Below are 17,616 nucleotides of genomic sequence, written 5' to 3' on the forward strand. Positions count from 1 at the left end.
GTTTCTTTACCCTGTCGAGGTATCTGCTTTATGGTATTTCCTCAGTTTTTTCCACCCTGTCAAAGTATCTGCTTTATGTTATTTCTTCAATTGTTTTACCCTGTCGACATATCTGCTTTATGTTATTTCCTCAGTTTTTTTTACCCTGTCGAGATATCTGCTTTATGTTAATTCCTCAGTTTTTTACCCTGTCGAGGTATCTGCTTTATGTTATTTCCTCAGTTTTTTCACCCTTTCGAGGTATCTGCTTTATGTTATTTCCTCTGTTTTTTACCCTGTCGAGGTATCTGCTTTATGATATTTCCCTCAGTTTCTTTACCCTGTCGAGGTATCTGCTTTATGGTATTTCCTCAGTTTTTTCACCCTGTCGAAGTATCTGCTTTATGTTATTTCTTCAATTGTTTTACGCTGAGGAAAACAAAGGAACAACAGGAACACTGAAGTGCAAAAAAAACAAACACCAACATACACAGAAACGAACTATTTGATAACAACTGCCATTTTCCTGACTTGGTACAGGACGTTTTAAGAAAAAATGGTGGGTTGAACCTGGTTTAATGGCTAACCAAACCTCCCGCTTACATAAACTACTGTTGTCTTGATTTACAATGTACGAAATAATTCATTTTGAACTGATAAGAATACCAATACTTCACCAATAACAAAAACCAGACCAATGTAGGTATTCTGTAAATCTACAGGACAATAAAAGTATATCATTCTGTAGATTTGTTTCTATATTTTTATGGAACAAAACACTTTAACAGTGACAAGATGAGGTATGATTGCCAATGAAACAACTATCCATCAGAGACAAAATAATCTTGTGTAAACGAAACGAACGTCTGGCGTACTAAATTATAAGACTAGTATATTTGATGATTTTTTACCTACACTGTAAGATCCTAAACGTGACAATGAAAGTGATGGTTCTCTCTGATAATTCGAAAAATTCTTTGTCGGTTCGTATATATGCTATTCGTTCCTTGTTTTGTTTTGTTTTATCTTATCTCCGTTTGTTTGAATCCTTGTATTTGTCTACGCCTTTATGATTTTTTATGAATATGATTGATACCGTTACTTCTTTTCAATGGACGAATGCAATTTCAGATTTTCATCTTGTAAAAGACTTGGTATAAAAAAAACTCCTTATTTTGCTTTTTTGCTTGCCACTGCTGATAGACCGTGATTTGCCCAGTGTTCAATCCACAAAATAGTCATCACTATAGCATGGTCATGCTTCATATGTTGCATTTTACTTAAATCGGTCCGTTGGTCCATATGATATAAGCTTATAGTTTTATCAGATTTTATGGACTGTACCATTTTGAATTCACATTGGAGTTCGTTAGTTTTGTTATTACATTTATTTTGTTTTAGTTCATTAATTTTCTTAAACTAAGGCAGACTTAATTAAAGTCTATTGGTTGTTTTAAAAAAGGCAAATTAGGTTTGGACGTTGACAAACGTTTAATGTTTTAGTCTTTCCTAACATTTTTTTGTCTAAATGTTCCTGACTATGTTTATTCTAGAAACATGGGAGACCTGCACTGCAATCGGTATGTTCAGATCTCTAGTGTATCTGGTGATATTTATCTTTGTTTTTCTATGTTGTGTTTTGTGTACTGTTGTTTGTCTGTTTGTCTATTTCTTTTTTAACCATTGCGTTGTCCGTTTATTTTCGAGTTGTGAGTTTGAATGTCCCTTTTGGTATCCTTCGTCTCTCTTTTATCTAGTAACACAAGTCGTGTGCAGTAGAATTAGTAAAGATTGCCGTATTTATCTTGATTTTCCTGAAGTTCAAGTGTTTTTGTCTTACAACTAAGCAGTTGTTATCAGATAGTCCGTTTCTATGTATGTTGGCGTTTGCTTTTGTTGTAGTTCAGTGTTTCTGTTGTTCCTTTGTTTTCCTCTTATAATTGACGTGTTTTCCTCCGTTTTAGTTTGTTATTCGGATTTGTTTTTGCTTAATCGAATTATGACTATTGAACAGCGGTATACTACTGTTGTCTTTATTCATACATCCTTGTTTTTCAATGGTTCGGGATTGATTGATCCTGATGATGGTAACTCAAGAAATCGATTTGGACGAACGAAATTGATAAAGTGTTATTTTTAGTTTAACTTTTAATAAAGATTTCCATTTATCTTTATATCAAAGTTGAGATAATACAAACTAAAAATGTTATATATATGCCATGACGTCACAAAAGATGTTGTCCCACGCACAAATTTGTGAATAAACTATTATCGTTTTGAATGTTTGTCGTCTCTCATCCCAATTACCTGTTTAACGCAAAACGCATATGATTGTGTAATTGTATACAATAATAAGGCAAAATAACGCCATAAGAACACTTAGGCAACTGATCTTTTGATATGGAAAGGAACGTTTTCTTAAAAGATATCAACGTAATAGTGTAGTGAGATCTTTGAATAGTGTCTTTATCTGCTCGCAAAATATTTAGGTTCAGGTTTTAATGAGTCGAAAGTGAAAGGAAAGTTGTTTCTAGAACTGAAAGTTTAACGGGAATGGTGGTATAACAAATTCAATTGTTAATGTCACCAAAGGCAAAGATTTTAAAGTAGATCGAGTATGCTTATCAAAATCAACTGTACGTAAGGGCGATAACTACTGAAGTTTAACCTTATACAAATTCAGTTGTCATAGTCGGTAAAATAAATCCCTTAATCTTAAATTTTGTAGTTGTTAAACTTTAATTTCTTAGATACAGTGCACAAAGATATTTAACTCTATGAAACTGTTTTTTATAAAATTCTAAAATATCCAATTTAAACTAGCAGATTAGGATGATTTTTGTTACTAACAATTGTAAATAGTCCCATGTATTCGGCATTGAATAATTTTGTAGCTTTCAAATGTCTATCAAATTATTTTATCGTATGTTTCCTTCATATTTTACAACGGGGACTAAGAAAGGGGACGATTGCTCTAAAATATACATCATCAACAGTACTTCTGAGGACGTACTACTCTTACACAGGCACGACTATATTTGTACATGTTTGCAATTTTATTCGATCACTGAAATATGGTGTAATATTGGAGATTTCGTTTCCACCAAAAAGACTTAAAATTTCAGTTAGGCTAACAACTTTTGTTGCATTTTAGAAATTAACAATAAGATGTTGGACAGTATCGTTTTGTCACTTTCAATTGTCTGTTGTCTTTATTGTTCCTCTTGACCATCGTCCCCATATCTAATTTTACAAAGAAAATAAACATCCTGTCTCTTCTACAGATTATGTACGTGTATTTTATTCTTATGTCGTTTCGCGTGATATCTTGTTTTGTTTTTTGTAAGGGGTAATAAATCAGACTATGAGTTTATCCTTCTCTTACAACTTCTATTTTTCATATAAAAAACTAAAGATTTGGCTTAATTTTTTATTTTACATTTTAAATGATATACAATGAAAAGTTTTTGTTTTGATTATTATTATGCAAAGTTTCACAGTTTTTATAACATTGATGATCTTACAAAATCAAAACATCATATCACAACTTCAGATATTTAAATAATATGTGTACCCTGAAAACAGACAAAAAGGTCAGCAATTTAAACATGTTATTTATTTACATACAAGCAATGGTAAACAAATTAATGAAAACTTGATAAATAAGTTTGCTCAGCATGTAAAGACCTCATCAAAATTAAAGTCTCTATAGTGTAAACTTGAGAGCCTTACCAGTTAATCCTTAGCGAACAAATTTAACATTTTACTAAGTTAACTCAAAATTTTACGGGAAAATGTCACATTTTTTCTCCCGGAAGACTTGATAGACATGCTATTAATTTTCCCAAGTGTCAATATAGTTTGGAAAATGAGAGATAAGATTTAAGATGTTGTAAATAGACAAACAAAGCAAAATTAAAACCAATAAATTTTCCTACGTTTTGCCTTACTGACAAAACCCTTGATTTATCCCTTGTTACCAAATTAATGTTATAATAGTTTCACATTGAAAATAGAGAGGGAAATTATACCTATATGCTGTAATTTCATATCATATTTTGCGATAATATCTAATAATTTAAAAGCAACAAAGGCCTGTCCCTTAATGAAAGTATTTCCTTTTCACAGAAATTATATTACTGATTTTTATTCAGAAGGAAACAAAGACTTTATTGTTACATCAAGAGAAACGCAGGACATATTTATAGAGCTTAACATAAAGAATAGGTTTCTAAAGGCTTTTCGCAAACCTTCAAGTATTTTTATTTCCTTTCATGTTACTTTTGGTGTATGATTTATTCCTAGTTACCACCTTTACTTATTTAGATTACTAAATACCGTGTTTATGCTTTTTTTAAGTAAGGAAATCAGGTCAGACTTAAAAAGATACCGCTTCATGTTGTAATAAGATGCTATTCGTAGATTCGTTAATATTCAATTTGTCATGGCGCAAATTAGCTTGATCAAGGCAAAATTTAACATTTCATAAATTGCTGCCAATAATTATGTTTTTCAAGGCTCACAAACAAGTGAAAGTATATAAAAAGTGAGATTAGTAAAACAATGGAAAAATAAGAGATATGATAAGAGCCATTATGTGGCCCATGAAATCGGAAAAATAGTAAATTTATTCAAGTCTTTCAAACCTATATTGATTTAATTGATAAATGAACAGGCTAATATTATCTGGATAATTTAGTGCAGAAAGGTCAATTAAAAAGGTAAGAAGTTAGAAACCCGTATGCCAATATGCAAGAAAACCCTAAAAATAATATAATACTGATGTCCGACAGACTTATGTCTTATTACCATCTGATTATTGGTAATTTGAAGATTTATAACACTTTTTCAATTTTTAATTTCAAGGGACCAAAAAGTGGCATTAGCATACCTTCTTCTCTTTACTTCAAAATCTGAAGCTAGCTTCCTTCTGGTCCTTTTTTTTGTTTGTTTGTTTATACAATTATGACAAAAGTTGATAACAAATATATTGACAAGTGTAGAACTCAAAAATGAAATATTTACAGTTAAAAAAAATGACCGTCGACATCTATATACAATGATAGCTAAAAACTTTTAGTGCATTATAGACCTATAAATACCAACCATAACAGTATTGCTCTTGCATTCATAACGAAATCAAGCATTAAAGACATTACGTAACGAATACATGAATACAACAAATGTGTTTTTAAATTTTAATTATTGAACAACCTTTTTGCCAATTTATTGATTTTCAGCAATAAACCTCCTTGTCATTTTGCTGAAAAGTACCACAAATACTATATACCTGAAACTGCAAAATATTGCATTTAGTAATACCGTGATGCAAACATTGTTCAATTAGGAGGTTGTGGAACTATGAAACATAAAACACTGAATGGTAACGTGGTAAGAAACATTTGTCATGATATCAGACTGTTTTGAAGTCGTTTACATGCAACAAAGTTGCATTTCCAGTATACTGAAAGAAAACCTGTTTTTATCAACTTTCAGAATTATTGAATTATCATTGAAACATCTTCATAGCATACGTCATTACATTGCAGGAACCCGCTTTACCGCTATGTTTTTATCTCTGTTAAAAACTGAATAGACATTAATAAAACAAACACCACAGTAATGCAATAATAAATAATGTCATTAATGTTATGATTTTGTTCCTTTCTCCTTCTTTTTGTCCTTCTTTAGAATCTCTTGTGAAACCAGTTTGTTCATTAGATCACTCGTGGTGGTAATATCATCATCTTTTCCTGGAATGATTGTTATTTTTGATTTTTCACCTTTTGATTTTTGATTTTTGTTTTTCTTGCCACGTCTTCCGCGTTTATTCTTATTCTTATTCTTTTTCTTATTTTTATTCTTCCGTTTTTTATTTCCCTTTGTCTTCACTTTACCGTCGCGTCTTCGTTTTTTACTACGCATACTCTTCCGGCGTTTCCGCATTAATTTGCGCATGCGTTTTTGACGCCTTTTTTCAAGTCGGCGTTTTCGCCGAACTTCTCTGTCAACACCACCAGTTTTGTGTGATCTGACTAAGTAACCTCTGTCTATATAATTGGAGTAGTCAGGTGACTTAATAGGTTGTGTAACCACCACAGGGTCGTTTGAACCTAAACCGATCATTGGTTTCTGTATTACATTAGTTTGTTGATTAGGCATGCATTCGCTTTCACATTCAGTCTTTGATTTAAAGTTATTTTCATTTCCTCTGCAGCCTTGAAAATAAAACCAGCTACATTTTTGAATGTGAGTATTGAAATACCAACGTACCCATCTTGCTCCACAGTTTCCCGGTTGTGGAGGTTTTTGACAAATTCTCAATTTAACTATAAAAGAATACAAAATAAAATGTATGAAAACATAGATGCAAAAATTAATGTTTATTGTATATGTCCAGTATCTTTTGTACTTAATGGTCAATGGTTTTGGTGGGGTTCGTGTTGCTCATTCTTTGGTTTTCTATGTTGTTTTTTTGTGTACTGTTATTTGTCTGTTTGTCTTTTTCTTTGTTAGCCATGGCGTTGTCAGTTTATTTTTCGACTTATGAGTTTTAATGTCCCTTTCGTATTCTTCGCCTTTCTTTTACACTGTCGTATTGAAGAACGAAATTAGTCAGACAAGATAAGTAACTTGTACAGTTCTCAGTTTGTACAAAATCAATAATCAGGCTCTAATACCGTAGGTAAATACTTTTGGCGAAATGCTTAATATTTTCGGCATGGGAAATCTATTGTGTATATGGAATTAAAACTGCACACAAATTGTTTTATTTTGTGTGTGAATATATTAATATGTTCGTATGTATTAGTAATCTAATTCATCGGTAGTCCTGAATATGCATGAAATATTGGCCATTTGACGTAAAGCAAATAAGATTTCCATGTCATTTGAACTTTGGTGGATACTTGTCTCATTGGCAATCATACCACATCTCCTTATTTTTATAAGAGTCAATCTTCGGTTTTGTATTTCAATTTTTCAGGACATTGTGATAGATAGAGTTATCTTTCTTTGAATGATTGTCGTTGATCTAAAATTAGATACAAGAACATGATGTATGTATGTAGCAACGAGAAAAACAAAACAGAAACATTACTTACAAAACTTATTGAACGATAATAACATAAGAAAAAATTGTATTAAAACTATATAAACCAAAATTTAAATACGACAAATGAAATAAAAAACAACTTAAATGTAACAAATAATAACTAAATAATGAAAATAAAAATAAAACAAAAACTCTATCTACCTTGTATCAACATACCCGAGATTTCACTTTCCGGGACACAAATGGGAAATGACATATTCATTGGCCATGATAGGTGTTGTATTACACATAAACTGCCTTCAGTACAGCTTTTCTTCCATTCCTTAAATAAAATGTATCATTATTATAATCGAACACTAAGAGCATAGCACACATTAATTTGCAATAGATATTCTAAGAAACCTAAACGAACATTCCGATCAAAATATCACGCTTTGCTCAATGTTTGGTGGCTGTCTTTATTTACATTTACCCAATCTCCTTCTCCATGCTAAGAATTAAGGTTACGTATGCGGCCCATAAAAAAGCAATACATAATACAGAATTAAAGTCTGAAAGCCTAAATACTTATACATTATTAAAAAAACTTAGTAAAGCTGAGCAAAAACTGCGAACCAGAAATATTTTAAGACGGCCAATATAACTACGATTTTTACCCCTGACGATACTGAAAAAGTCTGAATTTTACTCGACACATCTGAAAAAGTCTTAAAATTACTCGACGCAACTATTAAAGTCTGTATTTCAATCGACCAGTCTGTAAAAGAGTACATTTTAATTGATCACTCTGTTAATGTCTGTTACTATTTTTGTCTAAACTTACAAACTTGGACAAAAACGGAGCCTTTCTCTGAACCGTATACTTAATCGAATCTAACCGGTACTTGACCAAGTCTGTACAGTTTTTGACTAAGTCCATACTTTACAGTCTGGATAACCCTGACTGATCTTTGTTTATACCTGTTCATTACAGTTTAGATCTGATCATTAATAGCTCTCCGAACAAAATACAGATAGTTCAAATAAGACACAAATCAGGACAAATAGAGACATTGCAGAGTTATTGAAGTAATATTCAATACAGACAGCTGCACATAAAAGTTTCTTTAAATCTTCCTTGTTTGTAGTGAAATATAATCATTGCAATAAATCACTTAAACTTTAATGGTTTTATATAACTCCAAAGTATGGGTACTGGAACAAGCTGGTAATTTTTTAGTTTCTCCTTCTTTTAGGTTTATAAAACATTTTGTCACTAGACCTATTTTCAGGAGTGTTATTAGTGTCCTTCACCTTGAAAAAGTCCAATTATAAATGTATATACATACCTTGCATTTTAGTTCTGCATCTTTACCGATTGTAATTCTGTTTGCTCCAGTTACCTGAAAACAAATAAATAAATCAATTAACACTTATGTTTTTACATATTTCTACATTTTCCGTTATTCTTATCGTATGCATCCAATACAAATAATTCTAATGTCGCAAAAAAGCAGTGATTTATTTACCAGTGCATTCAGGAGCACAGGATATGTTACATATAAAGAGCTAAAATAAATATCTTTCAAACATTTAGTCTGATATAATAATACAAAGTATGTTTGATCTCTAGATCGTCATATGAATATGTAGACATAGATAAAGCTAATAAAAAAATCCTTTCCTGGTGCTGCAAAACATGTTTTTCGTTCAAAGCTTTATCAAAGGGATCTGAGACAAAGTTAAGATATTTTCAATAAAATTTATTAGTCGTTTCGGTTTATTTATTTATTTTTTTTTCAATTGATGCATTCTTGTTATCTTAAATGAGGAAAGTTTATATGCAGCGCCTCTCGACTTGTTTTGGAAAGGACAACAAAGATTGGAAATTTAAATGTAAAAAAACACAGGAAAATGGGTCCATACTTGGAATATCTGTGGACATCAGCTGACATGTTTTAAAGGCGATCACAGTGGGAAGTATCAGTAAGACCGCAAAAGGTATGAATCGGGGAGGAATTTAGGAGCAAGATTCTGGAATAAAATAGCCCTTGCAGAACAAGCTACTAGTAATATCTTTTAGATGCAAACAATTAAGTTTCTTTTATACAATCCGCAATTAAACACAGCAATATTCATTTATAAACCAAGGATCAGCTCAATATCTATTCATAGGCCGAAAAATATTGGGTTTCGGGATGACTGAAGGACGGACATTGTCGTGGGTATCACTACATGGCCCGGTCACTGACCGGCGGAGAATTTCAAGAAATCAGTATAAATCAAAGTCGAATTCGCTTTACAACTGCACAATAGTTTCCGGAACAATCTACGCACTAAAACCCCAATTTTTGATTACATTTACTTCAAGCACCTGTTAAGTTGTTGAAGCCGTGGAGTTTAGACATTTACCAATGCCAAGCCTTGTTCTTTATCAATGGTTTACATCTTAGAAGTGTCTGCTAATAATATTAACAAGAAATTACATCAACATAATGTTTGATCCTCGTAATGATATTGTTTGATCATGGTTATTATTAACATTTATAAAACAATTAGCAGTGATCAATTACATCTGATGGGCTTTTTGACGGAACTATAAATACTTCTGTTATGGATATCGTATGCCTTTGTTGGTACTTCAAGAAATGCAGTAATATGTTTATCGAAAACATAAACATATTTCAGAAGAAAAATTATTCAAACTTTCAAACGTTTCATTGAAGATAAACACATTTAAGATGAATAATTAATGAGAATAAATTAAGTTAGCAAAGGAATCATCCACCTGTCCTAAGTAATAGTTGCTTACATATATGACTCCAAACTTGCGAATGTCTATGATGTAGCAATACGATTTTTCCTAATTTTTAGTTAATTACTTTCCATTTAATTACAAGAAACTCCCAAATTTATATTTAGCATGCAAATGATTGTGCATAAGGATCTGGAATTAGCAAACATGACGAACCAATCTCCTGAATGAAACATTGGTCTATTTAAGAAAATGTAATTGATATTCGTATTGAAAGTTGTTCCAAAATAGTTGCAATTTAATCAAATTAAATCAGTCCATTCCTATAAAATGTCTCCGGGAGGAGCAAAATAGTTAATTCGGCTGAGTGTCGAAATGTAATAATCATTCTTGGAAATATTTTTTCTGGAAAATCGGCCGTATGCATCATTATTTATTACGTTTATTTTGCAGTATTGTACACAGCTACTTTTGCATAGGTACTATTTCTGTACCAAAATTCTGTAGTACTGGAAATCTACATTTAATATTCAGTACTATTTTGTTACTTTAAAATTATTGTAATATTTAGGTACCTGTATTTTACAGTACTTGATTTGTACTTGAAACTTAATTACTACAGATTTTTGGTTACACCGTTACATTTTTCAGCATTTTGAAAGTTTGTCTATTTCAAATCTCTTAAAGTTATTATTTTTAAACATGGAATATTGCGATCAGTATTGGTATTATTTCTGTACCAAAATTTCAAGTACAAATCAAGTACTGTAAAATACAGGTACCTAAATATTACAATAACGTTTAAGTCATGAAATAGTACTAAATATCAAAAGTAAATTTCCAGTACTACAGATTTTTTGTACAGAAATAGTACCTATGCAAAAGTAGCAGTGTATATTCATTGATCAAAAACAACATGATAACATTTTTTTTTGTCAAACACCTATTCAAGTGACTTACTTCACATAAAACTTGATTAAGCAAAGCTATAGGAACCTGTCTATAAAGGGCAGTATTAAAAACCCAAATTTCTATCGCACATCCATCCGTGTGTACAACAGTTCATAAAACATTATTTAAAGTTCTATTTCTAAAAACATAACGTAGACGGCAATAGGGCAGACCTTTGGAACTTTACATTCTAGAAGTATAGGTTTGATAATTGCATTCGACTCTGTTTCCAGTGAACTCATTTTACAACCCTGAAATATACTTCATATATGCTACAATATAAGAATATAAATCAGTTCTGTCGCAATTAAGATACGAAAAAATTCTGATTGTAAAAGAGACGACCGACTATCTGACAAAGAGCCTACGTTACTTGATTCATATGGTAAGAAGACATAATCACTATGTTTTTGGACTACTTTATTTGTTTGATACTTTCATATAAGTCAACAAATCGTAGGCTAAATACCAGTCTGAAGTACCTAAATTATCACATAATTACAGTGTATCCTTAGACCACTCGCTGAGGACTTTGAATGGATACATTAATTACGCCTATCTGGTACCACTGAAGAGGGTATTAAACACCCGATGACCTTTAATACACAGCGGGAACCTGTTCATTGTCTTCTTTCTACTGATAATGGACAATAGTTATACAAACAATGTGTAAGCTATGTTATAATGTGTTATAAAAATAAGAAAAATGTGAAAATGAGAAACCCGTTATGTTTTTCAATAAAATTAGAAAGACATTTTACGAAATGCAAGCTGCTCTATTTTGCTACAGTATTCTACTCAATAATGTTTTTGCGAAGAAGAAGATAAAACCCATAAAAGCAATAGAATGATTATCTTGTAAGGCGATACGAAACCTGTCGCAATGCAACTATACCATCAGTAGATTTTTGTTCCTAGAGAGACTGCCTTTTTATGAAATACATTGATCTTTCTTTAAAGCAGAAAGGAATTGAAATTCTTTAAATGTTTACCTTATTTTTTATGTTGATGTGCACTCATATTCAAAGAACATATTTTTAGCAACCAAGATTTTTTAGAATTAATGAAAAGCAATAGAAGGCTGATATAAAAGCGAACCACAGAGGGAAGTGCGAAGTTGATTACAGTTTTATGTCTTATTAACTGATATTAGGTGAATTAATGTCATACACTCTCTTTGTAAGAAGACCTCTTTTATTTATAATTAACTATTCCTCTGTGACGGAATCTATCATTTCCATGTCCGACCTAACTTCAGAGCTTAGACATTTGTAGCTATTTGATTACAGTATTAAAACGTAATAGAACGTCAATTGATTTTCTTCATCAATTATTAGAACTTAATTAACTCAGAATATGCAACAAGTCCCCATTAAAATTGCTATGTCGCTAGAAGCCAGCATAAAAGAGTATGTAAAAGAAAACAAAACAATATGAGAATTAGGGTCGTCTGGTTCTGAAATAAACCCAAGGGCAGTATGCTAAACAGACTTACATGTAAAATAAACCCGAGCAGTATACTAAACAGACTTACATGTAAAATAAACCCAAGAGCAGTATGCTAAACAGACTTACATGTAAAATAAACCCAAGAGCAGTATACTAAACAGACTTACATGTAAGATAAACCCAAGAGCAGTATGCTAAACAGAATTGCATGTAAAATAAACCCTAGAGCAGTACACTAAACAGACTTACATGTAAAATAAACCCAAGAGCAGTATGCTAAACATCTTACATGTAAAATAAACCCAAGAGCAGTATGCTAAACAGACTTACATGTAAGGTTACTATATAAGACATATTTGTTTTTGTAGTAGAGTTCGTTCGGTAGGTTTAATATTATGTTTACAACCCCAAGACAAACAGTATATCTCATCTCCTCCTATCTGTATTAAACATTTAAAAAAAACACAGATCCGTGTAGTTTGGTTTTCTTTTAATATGCCGACGTCTTGATAAAGACAATATGCTCTGACAGTTATATAAACATACAGAGGTATATTATCTGATGCATTTCCTACTACACGTACTTCTGAGGATTTTTCATTTGTTTATGTGCAACAAACACAGAAAACATAAACCTATATGCTTTTTAAATCCATATTGAAATATAGTGCTTAAAGATAGAAAAAGAAATGCCAATGTGTTATATTCATATGGAAATTTTTTTTTTAGTACAAAAGTTCCTAAATTCATTAATAAATCTCTAATATAATTCAATGTTTTCTCCGTCTAATGAAATAATTTTATTTCAATGTCGGGAAAATGGTCAACCGTTACGTGAAGAGTAAAAAGAATAGCGTATATTCATCGCTGAAATAATTGAAGATGATATATTTTGTCTCAAATATTATAAGTAAAAAAAATTAAAGATCATGTGACAATATTCTATATACATCTCTTTTACTGATCAATGTTCACTACACCTAACAACAATATTGTGATATATTTGAAAGATAAGATGATCACGTTTCTTTCATGATATATATCTGAATATATAGGTTGATCATAATCAATAAACATTTACCGTAATAGAGTTTATGTCATATTTAGGCAACACATGAGTTAAGCCTAATGAGTAGTAAAAAATAATTAACCTCTGGTCCCGTGCCAATACGTTAATCTCCAGTGATTCGCTTTGAGAGAATTTGCTAATTATTTCTCAATTTTCATTCCTTAACATAAAAATTGAAATAAAGTAGCAAAATAAAAGTAGTTTAGATAGATATCTCTCTCAGTGGGGGATAAATAAATAGATCAACCATAAGTGACTTAATTTTCAATACTTTTATCCCCTACATTGAATGTAAATTACAAAGTCTTTATATAGAATTTATCCAGTTGAAAGAATAATACTGAACCACTTTGTTGCCGATTACCGACAGAGTTCTTTATAGGGAGGGTTAATTACAGTTCAGAACGAAAATTTTCAAATAGTTTTTACAACCCAGTCTTGGATTCCAATTCTTTTATTCGCGTAAGTTCTCTTTTTGGTTTGAGAGAAATGTTGGCATCGTGTAATCAATATAACAAATATCCCCCAAAAGACACCTCCAACTGCGGTACTTAAGCTGGTATCATGAGAATTTGTTTACAAATGAATATTAAAATGGATCCCTATTTCTATTAAGAATTACTCTCATGAATGAAATCTTATCCATTTAAATGCATTCATAAACAATATTTACTTTCTTGAAGTACGGTACTACGTCCTTTTTGTTGATTTAATTAATAATTCACGTCATTTATTTGCCTAATTTGACGCAAACTATATTAGTCTGGTGTTATAGCATTAACTTAGAATTGATATTATCTGCTCTTCATTGGCATATTTATGGCTTTTGATAGAATCCTAAACTAGCTTAAAGATGCCATGATCCTTCATGTAGCTAAGATTTATTCAATTATGGCTATATATATGTGTGTATTTGTGTTTGGCCTTGTTATTATGAATACTCCCTACAGATTACAAGTTATGCTGTTTATTTGTGAGGATGAATTCCTCAAACAGTTGGAAAGATGCCGTTTTATTCGAAAGATAATTTGATTTATTTTTTCTATGTAGTTGCTTTAACTTTGAAGCATAACAAAGACTGCATTAGACAATTGTCTCGTGAAATGTAACTGTAATTTACAATAGAGGTTATGTTCTATAACACAGAACTAACTTCACAATACAGAAATAAACTTAGAAATGCCAATATAAGGGTCACCAGGGGCAATGTCAATGAAAGTATCCTAGGATATGTCCTAAATAAGATATGTCTTTGGAGATTTACTATAATAGTCTTAGGACGTGTCTGAGACATGTCTTAGGATGTAAAACAAAGCAATCCTAGGACAGTCCCAGCTTCGATTGTCATAAGACCATTCTAACACATTTATTTAGTTAATATAAATATATAGACAATTATTATTATTAAATTCTGCTTGCTTAAGTAAATAAGCATAAGGGAATTTATTTCAGCAAGCTGTCAATTGTGGCGACGAATAATTTAAGGAGAAGACATGGGATAGTAAAACTAACTACACAAAGATAAATTCTTCAAATACTGACTGAAGGCCATATTTGTGGTTTTTATTTCGACTTAGAACATCGTAAATTTTAGGACTATCCTTAGACGTTCCTCAGACACCTATGTATAAAATTATCCTAACTTGAGGACCAAATTTATGACATATCTTATCTTAGGAGAATTTTGTGAACCCGACTTAGGATTAAGACGTGTCCTAAGACCATCGTAAGACACGTCCTAGCCCTAAGACAGCTTCGTTGACACGGACCCTGTAGATTATTTTTTTGTCGAAATAAATACGATACAACAAAGAGCAGATTATTGTCCATTGAATACGGTTTTATGATTTATGCTTGAAACTGGTGTTTAATAATGCTACATCAGTGTTACTAAAACACCCGGTTATTATCCGTAAGATTGGTATTGACCAACGGAAATGCATCTCGTCCTCGTGAAAAGTAATTCTAGATCTGTAACAAAGAAAAACCTCGTACCCAGGTCGACCACTACAGTAAAATAAAATCAGAAACAACATGAACACTCTTCCCGAAAGCAGAATCAAGATATCCGAAATATCGATTGTCATCTAAAAGCGCGAACTTAATTTTCGATGCAGAAGTGCGATCAAGACCATTTACATATTGATATTTACTGTTTCAGAAACATAAAGCCAAACGGTATCTTCTTGATCAGTCAACGGTATTCTTTTAGTTCGTTCCTTCCAGTTTCTGTGGTATACTTCCGATTCTTAACTGATAACTACAATTACAACAACACTCAGAGTTCTTAAGAAATAAGCGAAATAATAAATTATCACGTACTATGAGCGTTTATGTTTATCGCAATTCGCAATTAAAAAATATTAATAATAGCAAAAGGATTAAAAAATAATAAATATGACAAATCGTGCGAATAACAATATTGTTTTTCATATCGCACAACTTTGAGATAAATAATCTTTATTATCGTAAAAATAAAAATCACACGATCTAAAATTATTAATCTGATTTCTTAATGAGTTAAAAGATTTTTCAACTTTAAATTTCTATACTTTACTCGAGTTTATGGCATGAATCGTGAATTTTTAAATGATCCCTTTATTTAACAAGTTGAAACAGGGGGATATTTTTACACTTAAAGATCGTCTTCTCTCGTAAATCAATCGAAAAACTACAATAAAAGATTTTTATCACGTTCTAATACATTCTTATTGTCACCTTAAATACGGGACTAAAGAAAAAAGGAGTGTTCTTCTTTTGGGTATTTAGTCGAAAATAAAGGCACTTTCCACATTCAGTATTTTAAATCTTCTTTTTATCTCCGATCGACAGACATGGCACATTTAATTGTTATGAATGAGTTAAATATTAAGGCTAGATGTTATGGTGGTTACGTATAATCCTAGGGTACTATGATCATGTGAATGTGTTTAAAACATGTATTGTTGTAAGTAAAAAGGAATTCCTTCGGTGACTTAATAAAAGAATAACTAACTACCCTGAAATATTTACCTCAACATTCCTTGTCATAAGATGTTTATCAATATGCAGCAACAAATGAGACAAGATGTTGATAAAAGAGAAAAAATTTAGCACAAAAGCTACTTTCAAAACTCATGTAATAAATCGTTTAAATGGGCGGGACTTTACACTTTCAACTCTAGGTCAGTTTTTTCCTATTCAAAACAAGCGTAAAATTACACAAATTTCTTCATGCAAAATATGAATTTCTTTCTTTTTTTTTCATTTCCAAAATCAGACTCAAAATTAAAACAAAGAGAAGAAAGATGAAAAGTGTATCCTGAACTTAAAAATGGTTGCTACCTAAAATATGAACGCGTGACTAAGATAATTATAGTACCAGGGTATAGAGTACATAACACAAGCCTTAAACCGAAATATAAGTCAACAAATTATACCATACTGGAGACTGTGGTCATCACGCTGGTCAGACGGGAATTTTTAAATTCCGGTTTAAATAGTTAAGGATTGTTCTTTTATTGTCATTTCATAGAAAAAGTACCCACTAGACCACCGCAGCAAGTTAAGAAAATGTCTAGGTAAATCAGTACGTTTTTATGCAAAATATTGTGGTAAATATACATGTAAAAAAGAAATGTTTCCACACGAAACAATATGCTTTCGACGTTAAATGACATACAGACATGCAATTGCACAGTGAACATTGATAACGTGATCGTCCTGAACATGCATGAAATATTTGCCACTGGACTTAATTTAAGCAACCAAATTGAAAGCGAGCACGCAACACAAAAAAATGAGACACAAGACAAGCTAAAACGTGACATTCAATCTTAGTAATGAAGTTACAGTCAACATTGATCACGTGATAACATTAATATTGAAAATATGAACGTGATTCTTTCGCGTCTATTTGGAACCTTGTTTTGGCGAGAGTCCTCAGATGCATCTACCTCTCCTCTGGATTTAAGATTATTGTAGAGTAACAACCTCATATTGCCATATCAAACTTGGTAGTTATTCCTTTTTTTTTAAATTATTTAAACAAAGGGTAACGACCACTTAATATTTTTTAAAGGGTAAAAATTAGTTTCAGATTGATTTTTTTTATAACAAAATCAGTGGTGGTGGCCATCTTATTCAGCATGACCTATGAAGATAGTTTAAACCAAACATTTCGATTACTCCAGATGTTTTTCTGAATAGAATATCTAAGAATTCAGCATTGGTCATGTTGGATACAAAGTTTGCTCCCATTTAGCCTTGATGTTTCTTAAAAGAAACTGTTGACTTTCACACCACTATAAAAACTCATCAAAGATACCAGGCTTATAGTTTGGAATGCCAGACGACCCACAGTCGACATGGACGACAGACGCCAAGTGATGACAAAAACTC

At 31.5% G+C, this 17,616-nt stretch overlaps 1 protein-coding gene across 3 annotated transcripts in view; it reads right to left on the reverse strand.

Annotated features, from left to right (window-relative positions):
• Nucleotides 1-3,395: 3,395 nt before the first annotated feature.
• Nucleotides 3,396-17,616, reverse strand: part of LOC127729077 (amyloid-beta precursor protein-like) — a 32,703-nt gene continuing 18,482 nt past the window's right edge. For 2 of the 3 annotated variants that reach the window (XM_052236733.1, XM_052236735.1), the window contains exons 2-4: nucleotides 8,362-8,415; nucleotides 7,235-7,355; nucleotides 3,396-6,308 (exon numbers count right to left, since the gene is read on the reverse strand). In XM_052236733.1, the coding sequence (XP_052092693.1) occupies nucleotides 5,629-6,308; nucleotides 7,235-7,355; nucleotides 8,362-8,415 (855 nt within the window). In that variant the 3' untranslated portion in view covers nucleotides 3,396-5,628. The remainder of the gene's footprint in view (nucleotides 6,309-7,234; nucleotides 7,356-8,361; nucleotides 8,416-17,616) is intronic. The other variant, XM_052236734.1, reaches the window with a different exon arrangement.

This window comes from Mytilus californianus, unplaced genomic scaffold (genome assembly GCF_021869535.1).
Source record: "Mytilus californianus isolate M0D057914Y unplaced genomic scaffold, xbMytCali1.0.p SCAF_2, whole genome shotgun sequence".
NCBI lineage: Eukaryota > Metazoa > Mollusca > Bivalvia > Mytilida > Mytilidae > Mytilus > Mytilus californianus.